Source organism: Dermacentor andersoni, chromosome 9 (genome assembly GCF_023375885.2).
Source record: "Dermacentor andersoni chromosome 9, qqDerAnde1_hic_scaffold, whole genome shotgun sequence".
NCBI lineage: Eukaryota > Metazoa > Arthropoda > Arachnida > Ixodida > Ixodidae > Dermacentor > Dermacentor andersoni.
Window position 1 is genome coordinate 81,457,882 of NC_092822.1, and position 18,924 is coordinate 81,476,805.

The window sequence follows — 18,924 nt, forward strand, 5'->3', positions numbered from 1 at the left end:
GGAACGCCGTGACACTTCAACGCATCAGCATATACCGTAAGGTTACAGCAAGGCGAAGTAGTGACATGCAGATACAAAGTGGAAGGTAGGAGATCACGCTTCGCACCACGCAAGAGTGCTCTTCGAGATCCGTGGAACTGCTTGGAAAGGCAAGCTTAACAGGAAGCGTACAGAGTTTGCCGGCTAGCTCACCTCCTTGGGTCGAAACGTGAACTCCACCGAGGGTATGCCCGCGTAGAAGCTGAAGGCCGCGTGGTCGCCGACGCCGTGGATAAGCGGGATGCTGCGGGTGAATGATTGGACATCATGGAAGAGTGCGCGGGACGCTCCGACCTTAACGGAACGTTTGATCTCGCCTCACACGCCGGAGATTTGCAGATAGGCAAGGTTCACGAATCACTGTGAGCGCTAACAAAGGTCAAGTTTGGAAAAGCTCCGGCTCACGTTCATCAAAAGCCAATCTCACATCAGAAAATAGTGCATTTACATTTATTCCTGCCAGAAATCATGCATGAAATTATTAAACTGCATTTCCACTGAAAGTCCGCTGAACGAAATGCAAATTCCATAGAAATTTTAGGAACTACCAGGAGGATACGCACCACGCGGAACACGTTTATTCGGGCGCCTTGTCGTTTTAGTTTGTTTTGATTAGCGTGAACACATATTGCCATTTTTTTTTTGCCTTTACCGGACTGTGGGTGCAGAGTCGATTCTTCAAAAAACCACTAGTTGCAAATGAGCCTTCATTGTTCGTGCTTCTTTTTTCTCCTTTTCAGGCGACGCTACTTTCGGTCAAGAACACTTTATACACGAAGCTGTCTTGAAGCAACCAATGCTCCACTACAGGTAGGTGCCTTTAGTATGTTTCTGGTACGGCTAATTAAATAATGCGGTTGTATATGCATGCATTGACAGTATAATATGGTTCCGGTAAAGGAATTGTTGCCTGTAGTTAGGCTAACACTACAGCCAATTTCCTACCTCCTTAATACAGTTTTATGAAGTGAACGATGCAAAGTTTTAGTTCCGTACATCTAGAGCGCGAAGGACAAGCACTAAAAAAAAAAACACACAATTTGCATATTTAGTGCTCGTACATTGCTCGCCTAATGCACCGCTTTCAAAAAGTTCTACAAATGAAGCCGTGTTAGCTGAAGCGCAATTCACGCAAGGAATTCGTACGTACTGCACGAATAAGACTTACCAGGGCCTTTGTGTCCCTTCTGCCTTTTCCCATGCGTTCATGAGCTTGATGTCACCTTTGGGGACCTGCACATAGAATTAGCATTTTTCTGGATTATTTTTCATCTACTTAGAAGAATAAAAAATTACGAAAATGAACTGCACAGCTAATGGAAACTTTAGCTGCAATACAATAGAACGTCACTCATCAAATGCCTCTTCCGTCGTCTTGCGTCATGCACGATTACTTTACACTGTTTATTTTCCCGCTACGTGCCATGACTCTCATGTAGCTTAGTGAAAGGCCGGTCCTTAGGTTCACGAGGAAAATTCTACCAAGAAATGATGTAAAGTGTTTTGTTCTATTTTAAAATTAAATTAGGAGAGCTATTTACTTCGGGGGGCCTTGACGTACTACGATAGTACTTGTTGGGCTACTCTTCATCACTTCGATCCTCAATCTTGCGAATCTTTATTGTTTTTTTTTTATTGAAACTGGACCCTGACAAATGTGTAAAATTCAAATCGCCCTATCTGCGCTTAAATGCAGCTCGCGCCCGTACAGTTGAACCTTCGTATTTGACTGTCGCTGGGTTTCGTGTGCTCTTGTAGTGATTGAAAACAGCGACAATGACAAAAAATCCTCGATTATGACACTTTTGCGACTAACGTCTAAAAATGGTTTCTACATATAAGAGAACGTCTTGCCAGCTTCTGCTGACAGCTGCTGCCATTGTAACAAACTACGAATGGTGAAAACGATACGGTGAAAACTCTTCGTGCATGACTGACCGTCAGCCTGCTGTTTTGCCAACTGTAACGGGGTCGGGACCTTGTCAAGCTGCTCAAGCTTTTAGTCCGGCACTCCTGCTATCCAAAGGAAATCAAGCTGATTGATTGACTGACTAGTTGGTAAGTGTCACCGGGCTGGATCATTTTAGGGAGCCGCACAGGCATCTTTCCTTTTATAGCTGAGTTATAGTGCGCTGTAACAACGCATTGTTTTGTAAGCACCTGGTAGCTCAAAATAGAAGGTTATCCTGTGGTCAGAACATTTCTGTGATACCAGTTGTAGGACTGTGTTCTGTAATCCAGATATTTTTGGAAGGAAGCTTGCCTAAATTAGCACACTAACGAGCCACTAGTAAGCTACACCCACAAAAAAAAAAGAACAAGAAACACACCGCTTGCAGCCTTTGAGGTAGCTTTAAACACAAAACAGAACGGCTGCAATAATTTTCACTAATGCTGTTTGGCTGTTTAGGCTGTTTAGCCTGTCTTAGCTGTCTAGACTTATGCTGGATATTATGAATATTCGTACTGCCTCGCGTTCGTTGAGAGCGCCCAGGTCCACGGGTCTGCAAAATTTGCCACCTAAAGGACTGTCCGGTTGGCATTTCGTACTTTGGTGGCGTAACAATCGAAAGGCCCCACCGCCACCTCTTTTTTAAAATTTCTGTGGAATTCATGCATTGGATTGTGAAAGTTTAGCCCTGCATTCAGTGCCCAGACCTGTACGCATAAAGAGCTGGGCACCCTCGTGTGTTAACGCTGTATGTAATCACCTTCTTGGCGGCCTTGTATACCACGTCTCGCAATGTGGGTGACGCATGAACTGCGAATCGGGGTCCTGCGAGAAAATCACAAACACTCACAGAAACAAACAAAAACAATCGCTAAGCTACGCGTAGATGTACAAACACAGTGAGGCTAACTGCAGCACGCATGGAAGAGAACGTAGAGCACTCTTAGAATGAGCAAATAACTTGAAGTCAAACATGCAAACACCTTTTACACGCGGTTACATGCTATCAAAAACAAGGTCATTGATGTAAATTTATCAGTACTTAAAGAAAAGGTAATGCTAGCTACACGAATGCGGCCTGCACAGCTAGTCTATTTACTTTTGAGGAGAACATTTTCTCTTACATGTAGAGCCTGCATGTACACAATAACAAAAATTTGTTCACTTTTCATTTTTGGCGTGTGTGGCATATACATGCGAAGGCAATTGCATTCGAAGACGGCTGCACATAACTCGGCACGTCTAAAGCGTTTTTGTTTTTATATACTCATCACGAAATTTGACCTTCAGTGCGCTAATTTCGCATTCCGGGGTAACAGCACCGACACCAATAGGAACAATGATCGGAGTGAATTTTATTTATTTCGTCTGCAGGGTGTTTGAAACCAACGTTGCTTTGGCGAAAAAGCGCCAGGGCACGTTTAGTTTCTCAAAATTTCACTCTTTATTGTAGAAAAGAAAAAGAAGAGGCCGTGAGCAAGCAAGGATATTTTGGTGATGTGCACACGTACCAGACACACAGCTGTCCACACTCACGTAGCCCACGGCGCCGGAATCAAGTAGGACAATGTTTTCCTGAAGGAGAGGGAAAAAAAAGAGGCATGGTTCAAGTTCTCACGTAAGCTGGCCTAACACTTGTCGATATACAAAGGCGTCCCCTCAGGACTTTCGTGAAGTGTCCTATCAAACGATTGCTGTGTGGGCAGGAAGGAGAATGAATTGCATTGTTCATAGGGTGGCACTACAGGTGAATCATATCTCATTTCCAATGATGATCTGAGCGGAACATACCAAGTATGTATGTTACCTATTACAGCCACGGAAGTTAATTATTTACCGAGTTAGTATTAAGAATTTTGATACCTAGGAAGCTTTTACGGCTCGGAGAAATAAATCTTGCATTTTTACCGAGCGAGATTGGGTACGGAGTCAACAAGGCAATGTCCTACGATCGCATAGCAATGTCCTACACAGAGTGGCTGCTAACGCCACTGCAACAGGACTGAAGAATGGGTACAGTAACACACTGCACAAGGCAGCGCGAACTACCCGACAGGAACTAGTCCGACCATGTGGATAGACTTTACAACTCTGATCTCGTCTATTTGAAATGTAAAAGTAAATAAAGAGCGTTGTATCACTTATGAAAAAATAAATAAAAAAGATTGTTTCTCCTGTCCTTCTCTCTTTCTCTATTTCATGTCCTAATTCTCAGCGGTCTAGCACGGCAAGCGAGGGCAACACTCCCCTTGGTACCCGCACGCCCGCCATTCCATGTATCAGTTGCAACTAGAACCGTCACGCATTCTTGAATGCCTTAGCTAACATCCTACAGCCAGGAAATAAGCGCTCTTTTCCAATTTACCTTTTCATTGTGCATTTCATTGCATCAATGAATAGTTTCTTTCATACTTGTTTTATCATCGGGAACTGCCAAGAGTTAACAAATAAATAAATAAATAAATAAATAAATAAATAAATAAAAGAAAATAACAGACTGATGGGCTAGCTTGCACTGCGTTGTAGCACTATTGCAACGCATACCTGATAATGCAACATATTGAAACAAAAATGAACGAGAGCCTGCGGAATCAATACAGGGCAACAGTGTCTATTGAAAGAGAACACAGATGCAGGTTGCATTTTATATATACATTCCTGCAGAAGTAGCGCTGCTACAAATTCACGGGAGATTGTTTCCATGTCTCCTGCGAAGGCACTGCGTCCAAATAATGAGACTCGTTTAGAAATGAGCGGCCTTTGCCGGTATTTTTAACATGATACGATTCATCAAACGAGAATATCTGTGTGAGTCATGAGAGTATGCTAGACTAGAAGGTAAATGTAGCACATTGCATGACGCGAGATGTTGCTTTTAATGGTCAACAGGAACTCACGTTTGGCTTGTCTGCTTTTTACACAGTGCCATCACATAAACCAGGCACAATGGCGTACAACAATGGCTTAGCTGATGATCATAACCGTGGCAGGGTAGTGAGAGAAGACAAGTGCTTCCTGAAATAGTTACACGGCGTTCATCTTCTTTAATGCGTGTGTAGGAGTGACTGGCATCACGGGCGATGCCCGCTACTCTGTCTATTAGGCAAACAGTACATATAAAAATGGGCCTGCTCATACCAACACACAAAAGAGATAAAATGTGAGCAGCAAAGGTAAATTATGTTCGTTATTTGCTGTTCCTTAGCTTGATTCTAGGGTGTGGCCAATGTGTGTAAAAACAGATTGTATGAGTGATCAGTAAAAGAGCAGCATGCACTACTATGCGGCTACGGATGAGTATGCGGCTACCCATCATAGTTACCATATTCGCTTAGCATGCTGCGTTTTTTTCGCACCATGTTATTGTCCGTATTAAACGAAACGGTGTTCACAATGCTGATATTTGGTCGTAAAAATGATGTCCCACGACTGAATTATATCCATTGTGCGATACGTTAATGGAAGGAGACGGTAGTCAAAGACGACAGAGGGTTAGATGGAGTGATAACACCTAATTCTGGAGGTGTAGGGCGGACTCCCTTGTTCCGGAACCGATGTAATTAAGCATCTCTTGGAGAGTCCGTGGCACTTGTCCTGCTGTTGACGCTTGACAGACTGACAACGTTATGGGGAACTGCAGAAGACGCGCAGCTCTGTGGGCCTGCCTTTTATTCGCAGTCCCTCAAGAATAAACTAAGCCAACCCCCCTCGCCCACACCCTTCATTGCGCCTACCTCGACCCACTCGCTGGATCCGGCGAATGCCATCTGCCCGGCAGCCCACGATGCCAACACGATTGTCCGGCGAGGAGACCAGCCACGCTTTATCAGGGTGCCCAGGGCGCGACCGAGTTCCAGAAGCGCGGCAGTGGCCGATGACGGTTCGACGGCTCCGTAGCCCCACGAGTCGTGGTGTGCCCCCGTGATGACGAAGCGATCTGCGCGAGGAAAAGTTCGCGAGAAACTGCTAGAACGTTCTGAAAAGGCGCTTCAAGAGCTAGTAGATTGCAGAACACTTCACAGTGACCGGTAGCAGTGTCTAAACCGAGAAAAAAAAAACAATATGAGGGCTGTTCCGCTTTAGATAAAAACATTGTTTATACTCACTTTAAGGAAAAAAGAAGCTTATTGTAAGCAAGCCTAGCAAGTGTAAACTTGCCTTTGAATTTGTGGGTGTGACTTTTAGAGCAGATACGGGAGCGTGGCTCATAGTCAACACAGTATCTCTTCACGTATATGTCCTGATTAAGCAGCAAAATGTACTGAAATTTTCTAGCTTGAGTATTTGATTCATTTGGTTCGGAGTAGATGCCACGAAAATTCTTAACCTTTCTCGTAGTCTAAGTAGCTAAGGTTTTCTCCTTCAAAGTATGAAGCCACGTGTCTGATTCCTGGGCGCGGTGGCTGCGGCCTAATGAGATCGGAATGCGAAAGAATTCAGAAATCACGTTTTGTGTTTAACGTAACAAACTCAGAAGGTTGTGTAAACTAGGTAATCCAGAATTCTCCACTAAGTTGTTTTTCATCGCCTATAAGAGCTATTTTGTGCGTTAAAGGAGTCCGAAACCACCCCAGGACCTTGGTGAAAAAGACAGACAATCCATGATAGTCTGCGCTGCTGTGAACGTCTCCGCAAAACGTTGCACTCGTGCGCGGCGCGTAGAGTTCACAAGCGGAGCGCGATTTCATCCTTCTTTCAAACCTTTTCTCTTCTACAGAAGCCTTCTCTTTGGGGCAGCTGCCATGTTTCGTCATAAAGTACATTTTCCTACGCGTATGCTTTTGGCCTATAGCTGATAGCAGTCGACGAGCGTGAGCTCGATGTCGTGTCCTCACTATCGGGCGCTGCCGAGACTCTCGGCCGCGCCTGTCCACTGGGAATGAAACTTTGCCGACACTGCTTATCGGTTGTCCGAGCATTTGTGTCTCGCTAATGTTCAATAGGCTGGAATACTCACCTAACCTCGAACTACCAGAAACACAAACCCAGAAAACACCCGAGTGTGGTCCTGCCGCGCCTCGCGAGGAACGGCGGTTAGCATTTACAAGGGACGTGCGCCAGTGCGGATTCACTCCAGGCCGATCCTGGCTAAAGGTGCTACGTATTGAGCTTCGTGTTGACCTTCGTATTGAGCTTCGTATTGAGCACTACAAAGTGCGCTATCTAGATTTGCCAATATCAATGCCGGACAAAGCCAACCGCGTAAAGCCAAGTAACCGCGCAAAGCAGGCTGTCGCCCTTCTACCGGCACAGGCGCTCCTCCGTTCCTTGGGAGCGGAGGATGTTGCGGGTGAATGGGACAAGTAAATATCACGCTCGAAGTATGTACGCTCGTACTAGGTCTTTTTGAAAAATTGTTTCTGCAATATATTACTGGGAGGCACCATACTGGTTCCAATGCGTTTTTAGGCTTCAAAGAAATATGGTCCAGGACCCCGTTATGCGCCGCATAGATAAACATTCTTCACAATGAGCTGGCGCAAAAACCGCACTGTGGCGGCGTCATTTTTTTATGAGTTGTTTTCTTTAGTTGTACAAAGCTACATGTTGGAGTAGTAGTAGTAGTAGTAGTAGTAGTAGTAGTAGTAGTAGTAGTAGTAGTAGTAGTAGTAGTAGTAGTATTAGTAGTAGTTAGAGTAGTAGTTGGAGTTTATTGCAGCTTAGCGTAGTATCCTCCTTCTTTATTGCAGCGTTATGTTCAGGAAAAGTATCCTGCACGGGACCTCCCATCCTACCTCATCCCATAGCTCACAACCTCCTGCTGCTCGTTTTTCTTCCTCCTGCACCTTCATCCTACTCCTGCTCATTTCAGCGCGACAACGCGTCGTGGCTGAAGAGGCGCATTTGGAGAGGCCGTACAACTCGTCTCATTCCAGATGGGATTTCCCGTCTTTCGCACCTGCTGTCGAGGGCGTGACTTAAGAGTGCCTAGAATATGGCATACACGAGGTCGTACTTAACTGTACCGCTACCCTTGTAGACCTTACGCAAATACAGATTTAAAAGGAGCGTTGAATAGAGATGGAAGTTGTTCGGCGTTAGTAAATTATATTTCTTCAATACCGAAGAACCCGCCTTTAAAGCGATAAGAGGATCGGTGATCCGGAAAAGACGCGAGAGACTAAGACAGGTGGCGACGCTTACGAGAAATCCCCGCACCAGCTTACTATGACGTCACGGATTTTGACGGTGTCTGGCATGTCGAGGTTATTTGGTTATCGATAAAAAAGGAGCTACACTGTGTTATAAACGGTCTACTACTGACCGCAGCGGGTTGTTTCGAAAACTACTAAAAGTAAAATTCGGCCTCCATTTTTTCTTGCAGTAATTAACCTCTTACAGTGAAATTAACAAAATACTGTTTTAATAGCATATTGCAGACGCGTAAGCTGCTGCAGTGTTTCTCTTTCTCGTCCTTCAAAAAAACCGACAGAGGAAAGGCAGGCACTGTTCATGCGTTGACCTTTACCGCAATTTTTTTCCTATCTGCAACACGGCAGCGTTTGCTCAGTGACCCTTCTTTTCTCTATAAGTGGTCTTGGAATATTTAATTACTTAAATTTGAAGTCGGGAATAGTAATTTGCTAGGTTTCGCATAAACAAGTGCTGCAAAAATAATTATTGCAAAGAAACCAAAGGACGTGTTGTTAGGACTTTGACCGAGAGCACTTTACCGGCTCTGAAATATAGCTCTCTGAAGAAAAGCTTACAGAAGAAGCAGTGGAGAGCTTCATTAGATTCAATTAGCACAACAGATTGTCTAAATACGTATAACACAGGCCATAAAACACACCATGACTTAATTAAGGAATAGTGTCAGCTACTGCTTGTACATTCTTTACATAGCGCGGGCAGATACACGTATATATTTCAACTGAGAAACGCGATACCACTTGCGCGTGAGACAGTGTAATCGTGCAATTAACATGCCTTTCGCCCTCACTACCCACAAATACAAACACACGAATACGCACACCCACACACACATGTACCCAAACACAAACACGCGCACACAAACACAATAACACACATGCGCGTGCGCATGCACTTATATATTCAGCCTGCACACACACATACGCTAATACAGCGTGAACATACACTTCTAGCTTATTTTAAGAAATCTAGCTACAACAATGCCCCTCGGTAGGCTTTTTCGATTTACTGTCGGCTGGTAATGGCAAACTATGAAAATATGAAAATATGAAATACGAGTGCATGTCATGTGCTCATTGTATCGCCGTGGCAACCCTGCGAAATGCGTAGCCTCGAAATTTACTCACCGGTTTCCCCACTTCCTTTGACGACTCCAAGCACGCTCTTCACAAGTCGTGTCACCCTCTTACTGTTCACTGACATTGCAACTTTCCTGCAGAAAAAAAAAAAAACGAAGAGAAACGGACAATACACCAGCAGAACTATAATAGTTGGATGACTGAAGATGTGAAGTTGATTACACTTGATGTGGAACGGTAATTCACGTTTTTTGATATTCGAATTCCGGCAACTCAGTTGCTGATAACAGAAGTCTTAAAGCGGCAAAAAGTGGGCAGCCTATATAGGCATTGTCAACCTCCGCGTTTATATATTTCAAATGTATGAAGGGCACGATACTTCTGCCCTGTTCAGAAGGCACTAGCGATGGAAACGTTCTGCCAGTATCACAGATCGTGAATGGCGCTTCTGTTGGGCTTCTGCAATCTGGCCGTCTTCTGCTCAGTTTTTCAAGAAAGAAAAAAAGAACTGCTTTCTGACACTGTCTAGTTAGATCAAAACAAGTAGGACGAAACTCTCTCCCGTTCCGCTACTGCACATCGTTCACTGACCCTGAAAATTGTACCGGTTCAGCGCAGCGCACACATCATCAGCACAACCACAGTGACACAGCACGGGAGTGAACATTAGCGTGACATGAAAGAACGGACACAAGCCTTTTCGCAGTGTAAGAATATAAATGTAATTAAAAAAAACCTACATAAGTTATTCTTATGACCATTAATTATTATTCTTCCTGTTCGGAAACACAATGATCATGATTAGTAGTACAAATATTGTTAAACAATAGTAAATTGTGAACGCGCAAATACGTCATTGCATTCTGTAGCGTCTATACTTGGTTGAACGTTTCTTTCTCACACGAAAAAGCCAAATGCGCTGATTCCAGTGAGTGCAGCCTATGGAGTAATGTGGCTAATTTTCGACTAAACCCTCACTAATTAGTCGTGTACCGCTAATTTTACCTTATCTGCGACTAATTCTCACCTCCTGTTGGCACAGGCGAAGTCACACTGCAGAAACGATTGTTTTGCATGAGCCCTGCTTTGTTAAGTGGCTCCATTTCCCGAAGTTCGCCGTACGACTGCTTCCCGTCGATAAGGCTCTATCTACGGCAGTGCACCCTTTACAGGAATATTGTGCAATATGGGTAATTTTTGACCATCTTGACGCCAATGAATGCTCGTACGGTCATCTCTACCGACTTCGCGACTAATTTAAGCTTCTCGTGGGCATCTAAGGTCCCCCCTTGCTGACACCATTGTCTCGCGCGAGCCCTGCTTAGCTCAAATGACCTGTCTGAATTTCACAAATTGTGTAATACGGGGCTTTGCCTAAACATGGATATATCCGCGGCGGTGTACCTTTTACAGAGATACAGTAAAGTGTGGGTAATTTTCGACCGTATTGACGCTGATTATGCCCGTACCATTATGTGTACCTCATAATCATAATTATCGTATCTTTATATCCACTGCAAGACGAAGCCTCTCCCAACGATCCCCAATTACTGCTGTGATGCGCTGATTCCAACTTGTGCCTCCATATTTGCTAATTTCATGACCCCACCTAATTCTCTACCATCATCGGATGCGTTACCCTTCATTTGGCGTCCATTCCGCATCTCTAATGGTCCATTGGTTACCTACCCTACGCATTACAAGGCCTGCTCAGTTCAATTTTTTTACCGTATAGTCAAATAGAATATCGGCTAACTACGTTTGCGGTTGGACCTACACTGCTCTCTTTGTGGCCCTTAACGTGACGCATAACATTTTTCGTTCCATCGCTCCTTGCGCGGTTATAAACTTGTTCTAGGGCATCTTTGTTAAGCTTCAATTTTTTTGCTCCATATGTTAGCACTGGTACAATGCAAAGATTGTGCGCTTTCCTTTTCAACTACAGGGGTAAGCTCTCAGTAATTACTTGGTATTGCCTGAGGTGTGCACTCCAATCAATTTTAAGCATGAAATGCTTTAAGCTCCCGTCGTCGGCGACCTTCATATGACCTTAAGCCAAAAGCCAGAGCCGTTATCCCGGCACTCTAACGAGAACATCCGGGAAACTTGCGCGGACAAATCGAGATCATCCGGGCAAGCATTACACATGCTAGTTTAACTTTAAGTACGCTGAAGCTTTAGTTGTCATTTTCAGTATCCACGTTCAAAAGGCAGACACAGGGCACTATATACTTGATTGTCATCTTTTGGCGCTGAGTGATATTTTCAATGCCAGCGTTCCGCGGCGTGTCCGGCGGGCCGCGAATGGCCGTTTGACGGAGATGATACTTGCAAGGATGTTCTGTCGGTGACAGGAAACTCTTGCGTCCATATAGACCAGTACGCAGCACGGCTGAGGCGGTATGATGTGGTGGGCTTTGTCGTTTCAAACATGCACTACACCTATTTTAAGATTGTGGCCAGTATCGTCTCCAATGAATCTGCTTTGCCTGTAGCCGTTTCATGCTCCTACTCTCCATTACGGGAGAGCTAGAATTTTTTGCTCTTTTGCATATTTCCTTATCATGGTCAGTGTCGCCTGTGAATAGTTGACCTAGGTATAGTTACTCTTGTACAGACTCTACAGGCTGACTGGCCTTCATCAATTCTTGTTTTCTTTCCAGCCTATTGGGAATTGTCTTTGTCTTCTGCGCATAATTCTTCAACCCCTCTCTTGCAAGGCCCTCAATCATTTGTTGCAGTTCATCTGTAGTGTTGCTAAATAGGAGAATGTCATCTACAAATCAAAGGTTGGTGAGATATCCACCGTTGATCTTCACTCCTAAGCCTTCCTAGCCTAGTAGCATGAATACTTCTTTTAAGCATGCAGTGAATAGCATTGGAGAGATTGTCTCCCTGCCTGATCCCTTTCTTGATAGATATTTTTACTTCTCTTGTGGAGAACCATGATAGCTGTGGAGTCTTTGTAGATATTTCCCAATATATTCACATATGCTTCTAGTACACCTTGATTACACAATGCTTCCATGACGGCTGGGATCTCTGCTGAATCAAATACTTTTCATAGTTCAATAATACCATTTGAGAGGTTTATTTATGTGCTGGGGCCTGATTCCATTGAAAATTATCCTGGTGAACATTTTATAGAATACGGAAAGGAAGCTAAGAGGCCTTTAATTCTTCAATTCTTAAACTTTTCCTTTCCTATGGATTAGTATAACGTTACCATTCTTCCAGCCCTCTAATACACATGAAGTCGTGAGGCATTGCATATGATCGGGTCGCAAGCATTTTAAGCCTAGTATCTCTACCAGCTTTGATTAAATCGAATGTTATTCCTTGTTCTCCTGCCACTTTTCTCCCACACATGTTTTGCAAGGTGATTTTAACTTCATCGCTACTTATAGACGAAGCCACTGCATCTTGTTCTTCACTACTTCGAATGAAGGCAGCGTGGCCCTGTGGGTACTGTACAGGTCAGTACAGAATTCTTCCACTGCTTTTACAGTAACACCTAAATTGCTTATGATTTTCACCTGCATAACTTTCACTGGATACACCTTGCCTTGTCCTATGCCAAGTTTTCGGCTCACCGATTTCATAGTGCGGCGGTTTTAGAGCACAGCTTTTAGGCGCCCGTTTCTGCAGCGAGCATCACCGGCATCGGCGGCGTGGCCGAAAGAACGAGCACAGCGAAAGATGAAAGAGCCAACGCGAAGCGGGAGGTGAAAGTCGCCAGCTGCGAACGGTAGAGACCAATGAGAGTGACTCCTTTGTGTCGCACGTGCGAGAAACTGGTTTCATGCGGACCCGCCCAACCATTAGTTTTGTAGTATCATCTGATTGCGTCTGCTCTCGCTCACGCTTGTCTTGTTTGCGTGGTTTAGTATAGTTCGCGCTTGTTTCGAAAGTTGTGGTTTGTTATTTTTGTAATGTGTTTGCGTCTGCGACATGAATGGCTTAGTATATTCTGGAAGTTTCCGAAAGTGAGCCGTACGACGGCTTTGCCTCAACATTGTCCAATCTATGGCGGTGCACTCTTTACAGAGATGTAGCGTCAGGTGGGTAATTTTCGACCATATGGACGTTAGTATAGCCATCCCATAATTTCCACCTACTCTTCTTCTAATTCTCACTTTGTGTGGGTGCCAGTAAAGCCACTTTTCCGACAACATTACGTTGGACGAGCCCTGCTCACTACAAGCGAACTCGCTCAATTTCCAATAGTGTGCCGTATGGCGGCTTTGCCGCAACATCGCTCTATCTACGGCGGTGCACGCTTTACAGAGATGTAGTGTCAGGTGTCTAATTTTCGACCATATGGACGCTAGTTACACCCGTCCCATTAATTCTACCAATTCTGGTACTAATTGTTGCTTTCTGTAAGTGCCAATGAAGCCACTGTCCAGACAACATTGCGTTGCACGAGCGCTACTCACTATAAGCGAAGTCGCTCCGTTTCCAAAAGTGTGCCGTATGGCGGCTTTGCCTCAATGTCGCTCTATCTACGGCGGTGCACGCTTTACAGAGATGTAGTGTCAGGTGTCTAATTTTCGACCATATGGACGCTAGTTACACCCGTCCCATTAATTCTACCAATTCTGGTACTCATTGTTGCTTTCTGTAAGTGCCAATGAAGCCACTGTCCAGACAACATTGCGTTGCACGAGCGCTACTCACTATAAGCGAAGTCGCTCCGTTTACAAAAGTGTGCCGTATGGCGGCTTTGCCTCAATGTCGCTCTATCTACGGCGGTGCACGCTTTACAGAGATGTAGTGTCAGGCGTCTAATTTTCGACCATATGGACGCTAGTTACACCCGTTCCATTAATTCTATCAATTCTGGTACTAACTGTTGCTTTCTGTAAGTGCCAATGAAGCCACTGTCCAGACAACATTGCGTTGCACGAGCGCTACTCACTATAAGCAAAGTCGCTCCGTTTTCAAAAGTGTGCCGTATGGCGGCTTTGCCTCAATATCGCCATATCTACGGCGGTGCACGCTTTACAGAGATGTAGTGTCAGGTGCCTAATTTTCGACCATATGGACGCTAGTTACACGCGTCCCATTAATTCTACCACTTCTGGTACTAATTGTTGCTTTTTGTGGACACCATTGAACTCTCTTTCCAAGCAGCATTTCCTTGCGCGAGCCCTGCTCATTATAAGGATGTGGCTCCATTTGCCAAACTGTGTTATACGGTGGCTCTGCCTCAACATAGTCCAATCTACGGCAGTGAACGCTTTACAGAGATGCAGTGTGAAGTGGATAATTTACCACCATATACAGGCTAGTTATACCCGTACCGTTATTTGTACGTACCCTGCTACTAATTCTCGCTTTGTGGGGTAACCGTTGGAGCCACTTTCCAGACAAAATTATATAGTGCGAGCGCTGCTGATTATAAGCGATGTGGCTCCGTTTCCCAAAGTATGCCATAAGGTGGCTTTGCCTCAACATTGTCCTATCTACGTCGGTGCACGCTTTACAGAGATGTAGTGTCATGTGGGTAATTTTCGACAATATGGACGGTAGTTACACCTGTCCCATTAATTCTTCCTACTCTGCTATGAATTCACGCTTTGTATGGGCGCCAGTGAAGCCACTTCTCAGACAACACTGCGTTGCACGAGCCCTGCTCACTGTAAGCGATGTCGCTCCATTTTCGAAAGTGTGCCGTACGGCGGGTTTGCCTGAACATCGCCATATCTACGGCAGTCCAGCCTTTACAGAGAGGCAGTATGAAGTAGGCAATTTACGACCATAGGGACGCCAGTTATAGCTTTACCGTTAACTGTACCTACTCTGCTACTAATTTTCGCTTTTCGTGGACACGGATGAAACCACTTTCCAGACAACACAGCCTAGCGCGATCCCTGATCAGTATAGGTGAAGTCGCTCAGTTTCCGAAAGTACGCCGTAGAGCGGCTTTGCCTCAACATCGCCATATCTATGGCAGCGCACCTGCTGAAGAGATGCAGTTTAAGGTGAGTAATTTTCAACCATATGGATGCTAGTTATACCCGTAGCGTCAATCCTACCCTCTCTGCTACAAATTATCACTTTGTGTTACCGCCGCTGAACCCACTTTCCAGACAACATTGCAAAGCGCGAGCCGTTTTCAGTATAAGCAAAGTCGCTCCGTTTCCCGAAGTGTGCCGTACGGCCACTTTGCCTCAACATTTTTACATGGTGTCCTAGCTATCAGGCAGCACTTTTTAAAAAAGACGGGCCATTCTACGCGAAGATAATGAAGTGCATAATATTCACCGTCGAACACAGGAGCCGCCAGCAATTTTTGTTGATGCCATCCAATTTATTAATTACATTACTTACATCTGTTTATTTACTGCTTTGAACGAGGAATTCGTAAAAAATTGAAATAATTACGCAAGTTTCGTCGATGAACATAAAACACACGAGTATGCGTTAGCGCTCGATAGGAAAAGTTATGAACAAGTTTATACACAAATAATAGTCACAGAATTTCCGTCTCCTTTCGAAAGCTTACGCCACACACGCCTATAGTCATAGTAAACAATGCGCCCGAGAAAGTGATCGAGCAGAATATGAACAAAGCGTAATGGTCTGATTCCTACAGTTCCAAATAGGAGAACAAATCTGCAGCTTTTAGCGCATAAAAAAAACGGTGGATAAGGACAAAGCTGTTATACGAAACCTTCTTTTGAGGAATGTCGATATGAAGCCTAGCTTTTAGGTATGATGAAACAAATATCTTTGCATCATGCTTTATGTAAGTTAAACTGGAGTCAAAGAGCGCTTAACGTTCGCACATACAGCATGCATTTTCGCCAAGAAGATTTTATAACAATCTTATTGCTTAAAGGGGCCCTGAATCACTTTTTCATGAAGTCGAGAAATGCATTTGAAGGTAAAATAGACTATTTCAGAAACGCTTGGCTGCAAAACGTACTTCAATGCGTTGCGCCGAAGCGGAGCTACTCAGAATCAAAAATTGTCAATTATCTCCTTCTAAGTGCTTCCGCTCTTTCTTGAATGACTTGCACTGCGAATGCGATGGCGGAGCGGCCTTGCCCACAACGTGCCGCCTACTGAACGTTACCGTGGTGCGCAATTGAAATTTGACATTGGATGGCCACGTAGACGCCACTACTTGCGGTTTTGGCGCCTACGACGCGCCATACGCGGTTATCCTGGGCGAGACACAGTGCGCTCAGCCAACGGTCTCGTCGCGGTACCCCGTTCCACTGCGGTACCTACGCTACGTAGGAGACCGCAACTACATGCGTGTACGCAGCGTTTGCTTTGTGCACGACAGGGCTCAAGTGAGTGCTCGCGCGCATACGATCCGTATGGCTGTGCTACTTGGTGGGTACCGGCTTTGTTCTGCACTAGCTTGACCGACCGAAAGTACCCACATCCAAGTTTCGCATTTTGAAGCGCTATCAATAGCTCAACATGAAGCAAAGTCTTACAAGGCGTCTAACCAGGACCGCACCGGAGTGAGCGCGCGCTCGCAAGCATGCCTGTGGTCTAATCTTAAGTTTCGCTTGGTTCGAGGCTAGTTGAGTGTTCAAAAACTAGTCGAAATTAGCGAAACCCGACGGCTACGACATAGGTGAGCAGGGCAGACAATGTTTAATTCTTGCACCGGCGGCCACAGCCGAGCGTGAGCAGACAATGGTCGACTCCTTCCAGAAGTACGCATTCATTACCGAGATGCAAAAGCAGATTATAGTTTGCTTCAGTCTGTTTGTTAAGGCGTATCAATAACTATACACAGTAACAGTATGAAAGAGCGCACTTATCCCAACACTCTTCTCGATTGATGTCAACTATTCGACAATAGCGGCTGCGTATGGGAATCTGCTATATTACGAAATAAAGCTCCCGAAATAAAGCTCCCGAGCCGGCTTCCGTTAAAAAAACAGCGCTTGAGAAAAAAGGCACTTTGGGCTTCACTTACAAGCTCTAAGTGTCTTGGGCGAATCTAAAACTGGACTGAAATGTTCACAACAGCCTATGCTAACCGCGGTCTGTGTTTTGTCACCAAGCCCGAGAGGTGGTTCAGGTGCCCTTAAGGAAAATTCACTGAAAGGCATACATCCCCTTCAAGGTGTCACATTCGCGGCAGTGTGCCCTGTGTAAAGAAAAAGAAAAGTTTTCAGGGCCCTTTTAACGCTAGGCCTATAATTAAATGGCTCATTGTGCGATATAAATTTACGTGATTGTTCTAATAAAACCTGCGACGATAGGGCAACAAAGCTCGAAAATGAGAGCTTTAACCGAGGCAGCAACCACCGGCCTTGGCATGGCACTGTAGAGAAGCTGATTCACAATGTCCGCTTTGATGTTATTGCACTGTACCAGCTAAAACGATTACCCACCTTCCCTTTGGAGACAGCGGACCCGCCTTGTAGGTGGCATTCAGGCCTCCCTTCCAACCAAGATCCTCGCCTCCGAGTGACCTGAATTGCGATACACAAACCAAGTAAAATTTAGGGCACACATATTAGCGCTGCGTAGAAATAAAGATTTAGTGGGAGGGAGTACAACGAACAGAGTGAGCGCTAGCATTCAATTTTTTATTCATATAGAGAACTAACTGGAATACCACCCCTGCGCATACGTTCAGCGGCCACAGTGAAAACGTCGCACCATTGTGTGAAACCGTTGGAAATCATTTCCGAAGAGATTTCCGAAGAACGTAACGCTAGGGAAGTTCGTGCACCTTTCTTTCTTTCTTTCTTTCTTTCTTTCTTTCTTTCTTTCTTTATTTATTTATTTATTTATTCATTTATTCAAGACATTGCTTACATAAATGCCTTAGGTGACGCGACAAAAGGCACTGAACGTGCCTTCCTCGCGCTCCAAAAGCATAAAAGAGGCTGGCCTTGATGTGTTTGCGATGAGAAAAGCATGAAAATATCGTCGGAACTCCCTAAGCTATCAGGTCTTGTTTGTTCAGTGGATTTCCATTAAACAGGGTGTTTCAGAATATTCACTCCCAGCTTTTCTTAAACAGTGAAGATGTAATGGTTAAGCGATTTTCTTAGGAGTGCTATCACAAAAGAGGCTAAAAGTTTGAGATGAGTGAAAATGTTGATTATACAAGCAGTTACTTGTAGTTACAAGCAGTCCTTACTTGACCCGTCATTTATTCATTCTGAACCTTCATCGCGAGGTATGAAACTTCGTCAATGTGTGACACTAGTTCAACCCGACCTTTATTAAACTTGCCTGGACAGACAGGCGAACGAATAAGAAGTGCGAAAAAAACTGATGTTCGAATGTCCTAATCAATGTAGATACAAGAAGCGCTTACTCGAGGAAAACGGCAGCGTCATCGTAGCCAATCACAAGCGCAGGAATCGGGGAAAGGTTGTTGGTGTCTTCCTCTCGAACAGCCTTGTCTATAGTTTCAGACGTGGTGGGATGCATAAAAAAATTAAAGAAAGGTGCAAATTATTAGTGAAGCGCAGCTTGGTTTCATCAACAATTTTAAGAAGACAGCGACGCTTAATGAAATGGAACAAACGGCGTCGTTGAAATACCTTGGTTTATAGGCCATAACCAAAAAGTATCTCTGTAATTCTAGACGAATCTATCAGTGGAGTCGCTAATAAATAATGAACCCACCAAGTCTGACCGAAAAAAGATAGAAAAGCATCAGCGAGAAGTCTGCAGAAGATTCAGGTGTGCATGCATTTGGGGCAAATG

General features: G+C 44.6%; 1 protein-coding gene across 2 annotated transcripts in view; it reads right to left on the reverse strand.

Moving 5' to 3' along the window:
• LOC126527835 (N-acetylated-alpha-linked acidic dipeptidase 2-like) overlaps positions 1-18,285 on the reverse strand; it is a 38,752-nt gene extending 20,467 nt beyond the window's left edge. The window contains exons 1-7 of one of the 2 annotated variants that reach the window (XM_055069257.2): positions 17,592-18,285; positions 9,271-9,356; positions 5,725-5,927; positions 3,502-3,565; positions 2,751-2,815; positions 1,208-1,272; positions 193-283 (exon numbers count right to left, since the gene is read on the reverse strand). In XM_055069257.2, coding sequence (XP_054925232.1) covers positions 193-283; positions 1,208-1,272; positions 2,751-2,815; positions 3,502-3,565; positions 5,725-5,927; positions 9,271-9,346 — 564 coding nt within the window. In that variant the 5' untranslated portion in view covers positions 9,347-9,356; positions 17,592-18,285. Of the gene's footprint in view, positions 1-192; positions 284-1,207; positions 1,273-2,750; positions 2,816-3,501; positions 3,566-5,724; positions 5,928-9,270; positions 9,848-17,591 lie in introns of those variants that run through there. The other variant, XM_055069256.1, reaches the window with a different exon arrangement.
• Positions 18,286-18,924: the final 639 nt, after the last annotated feature.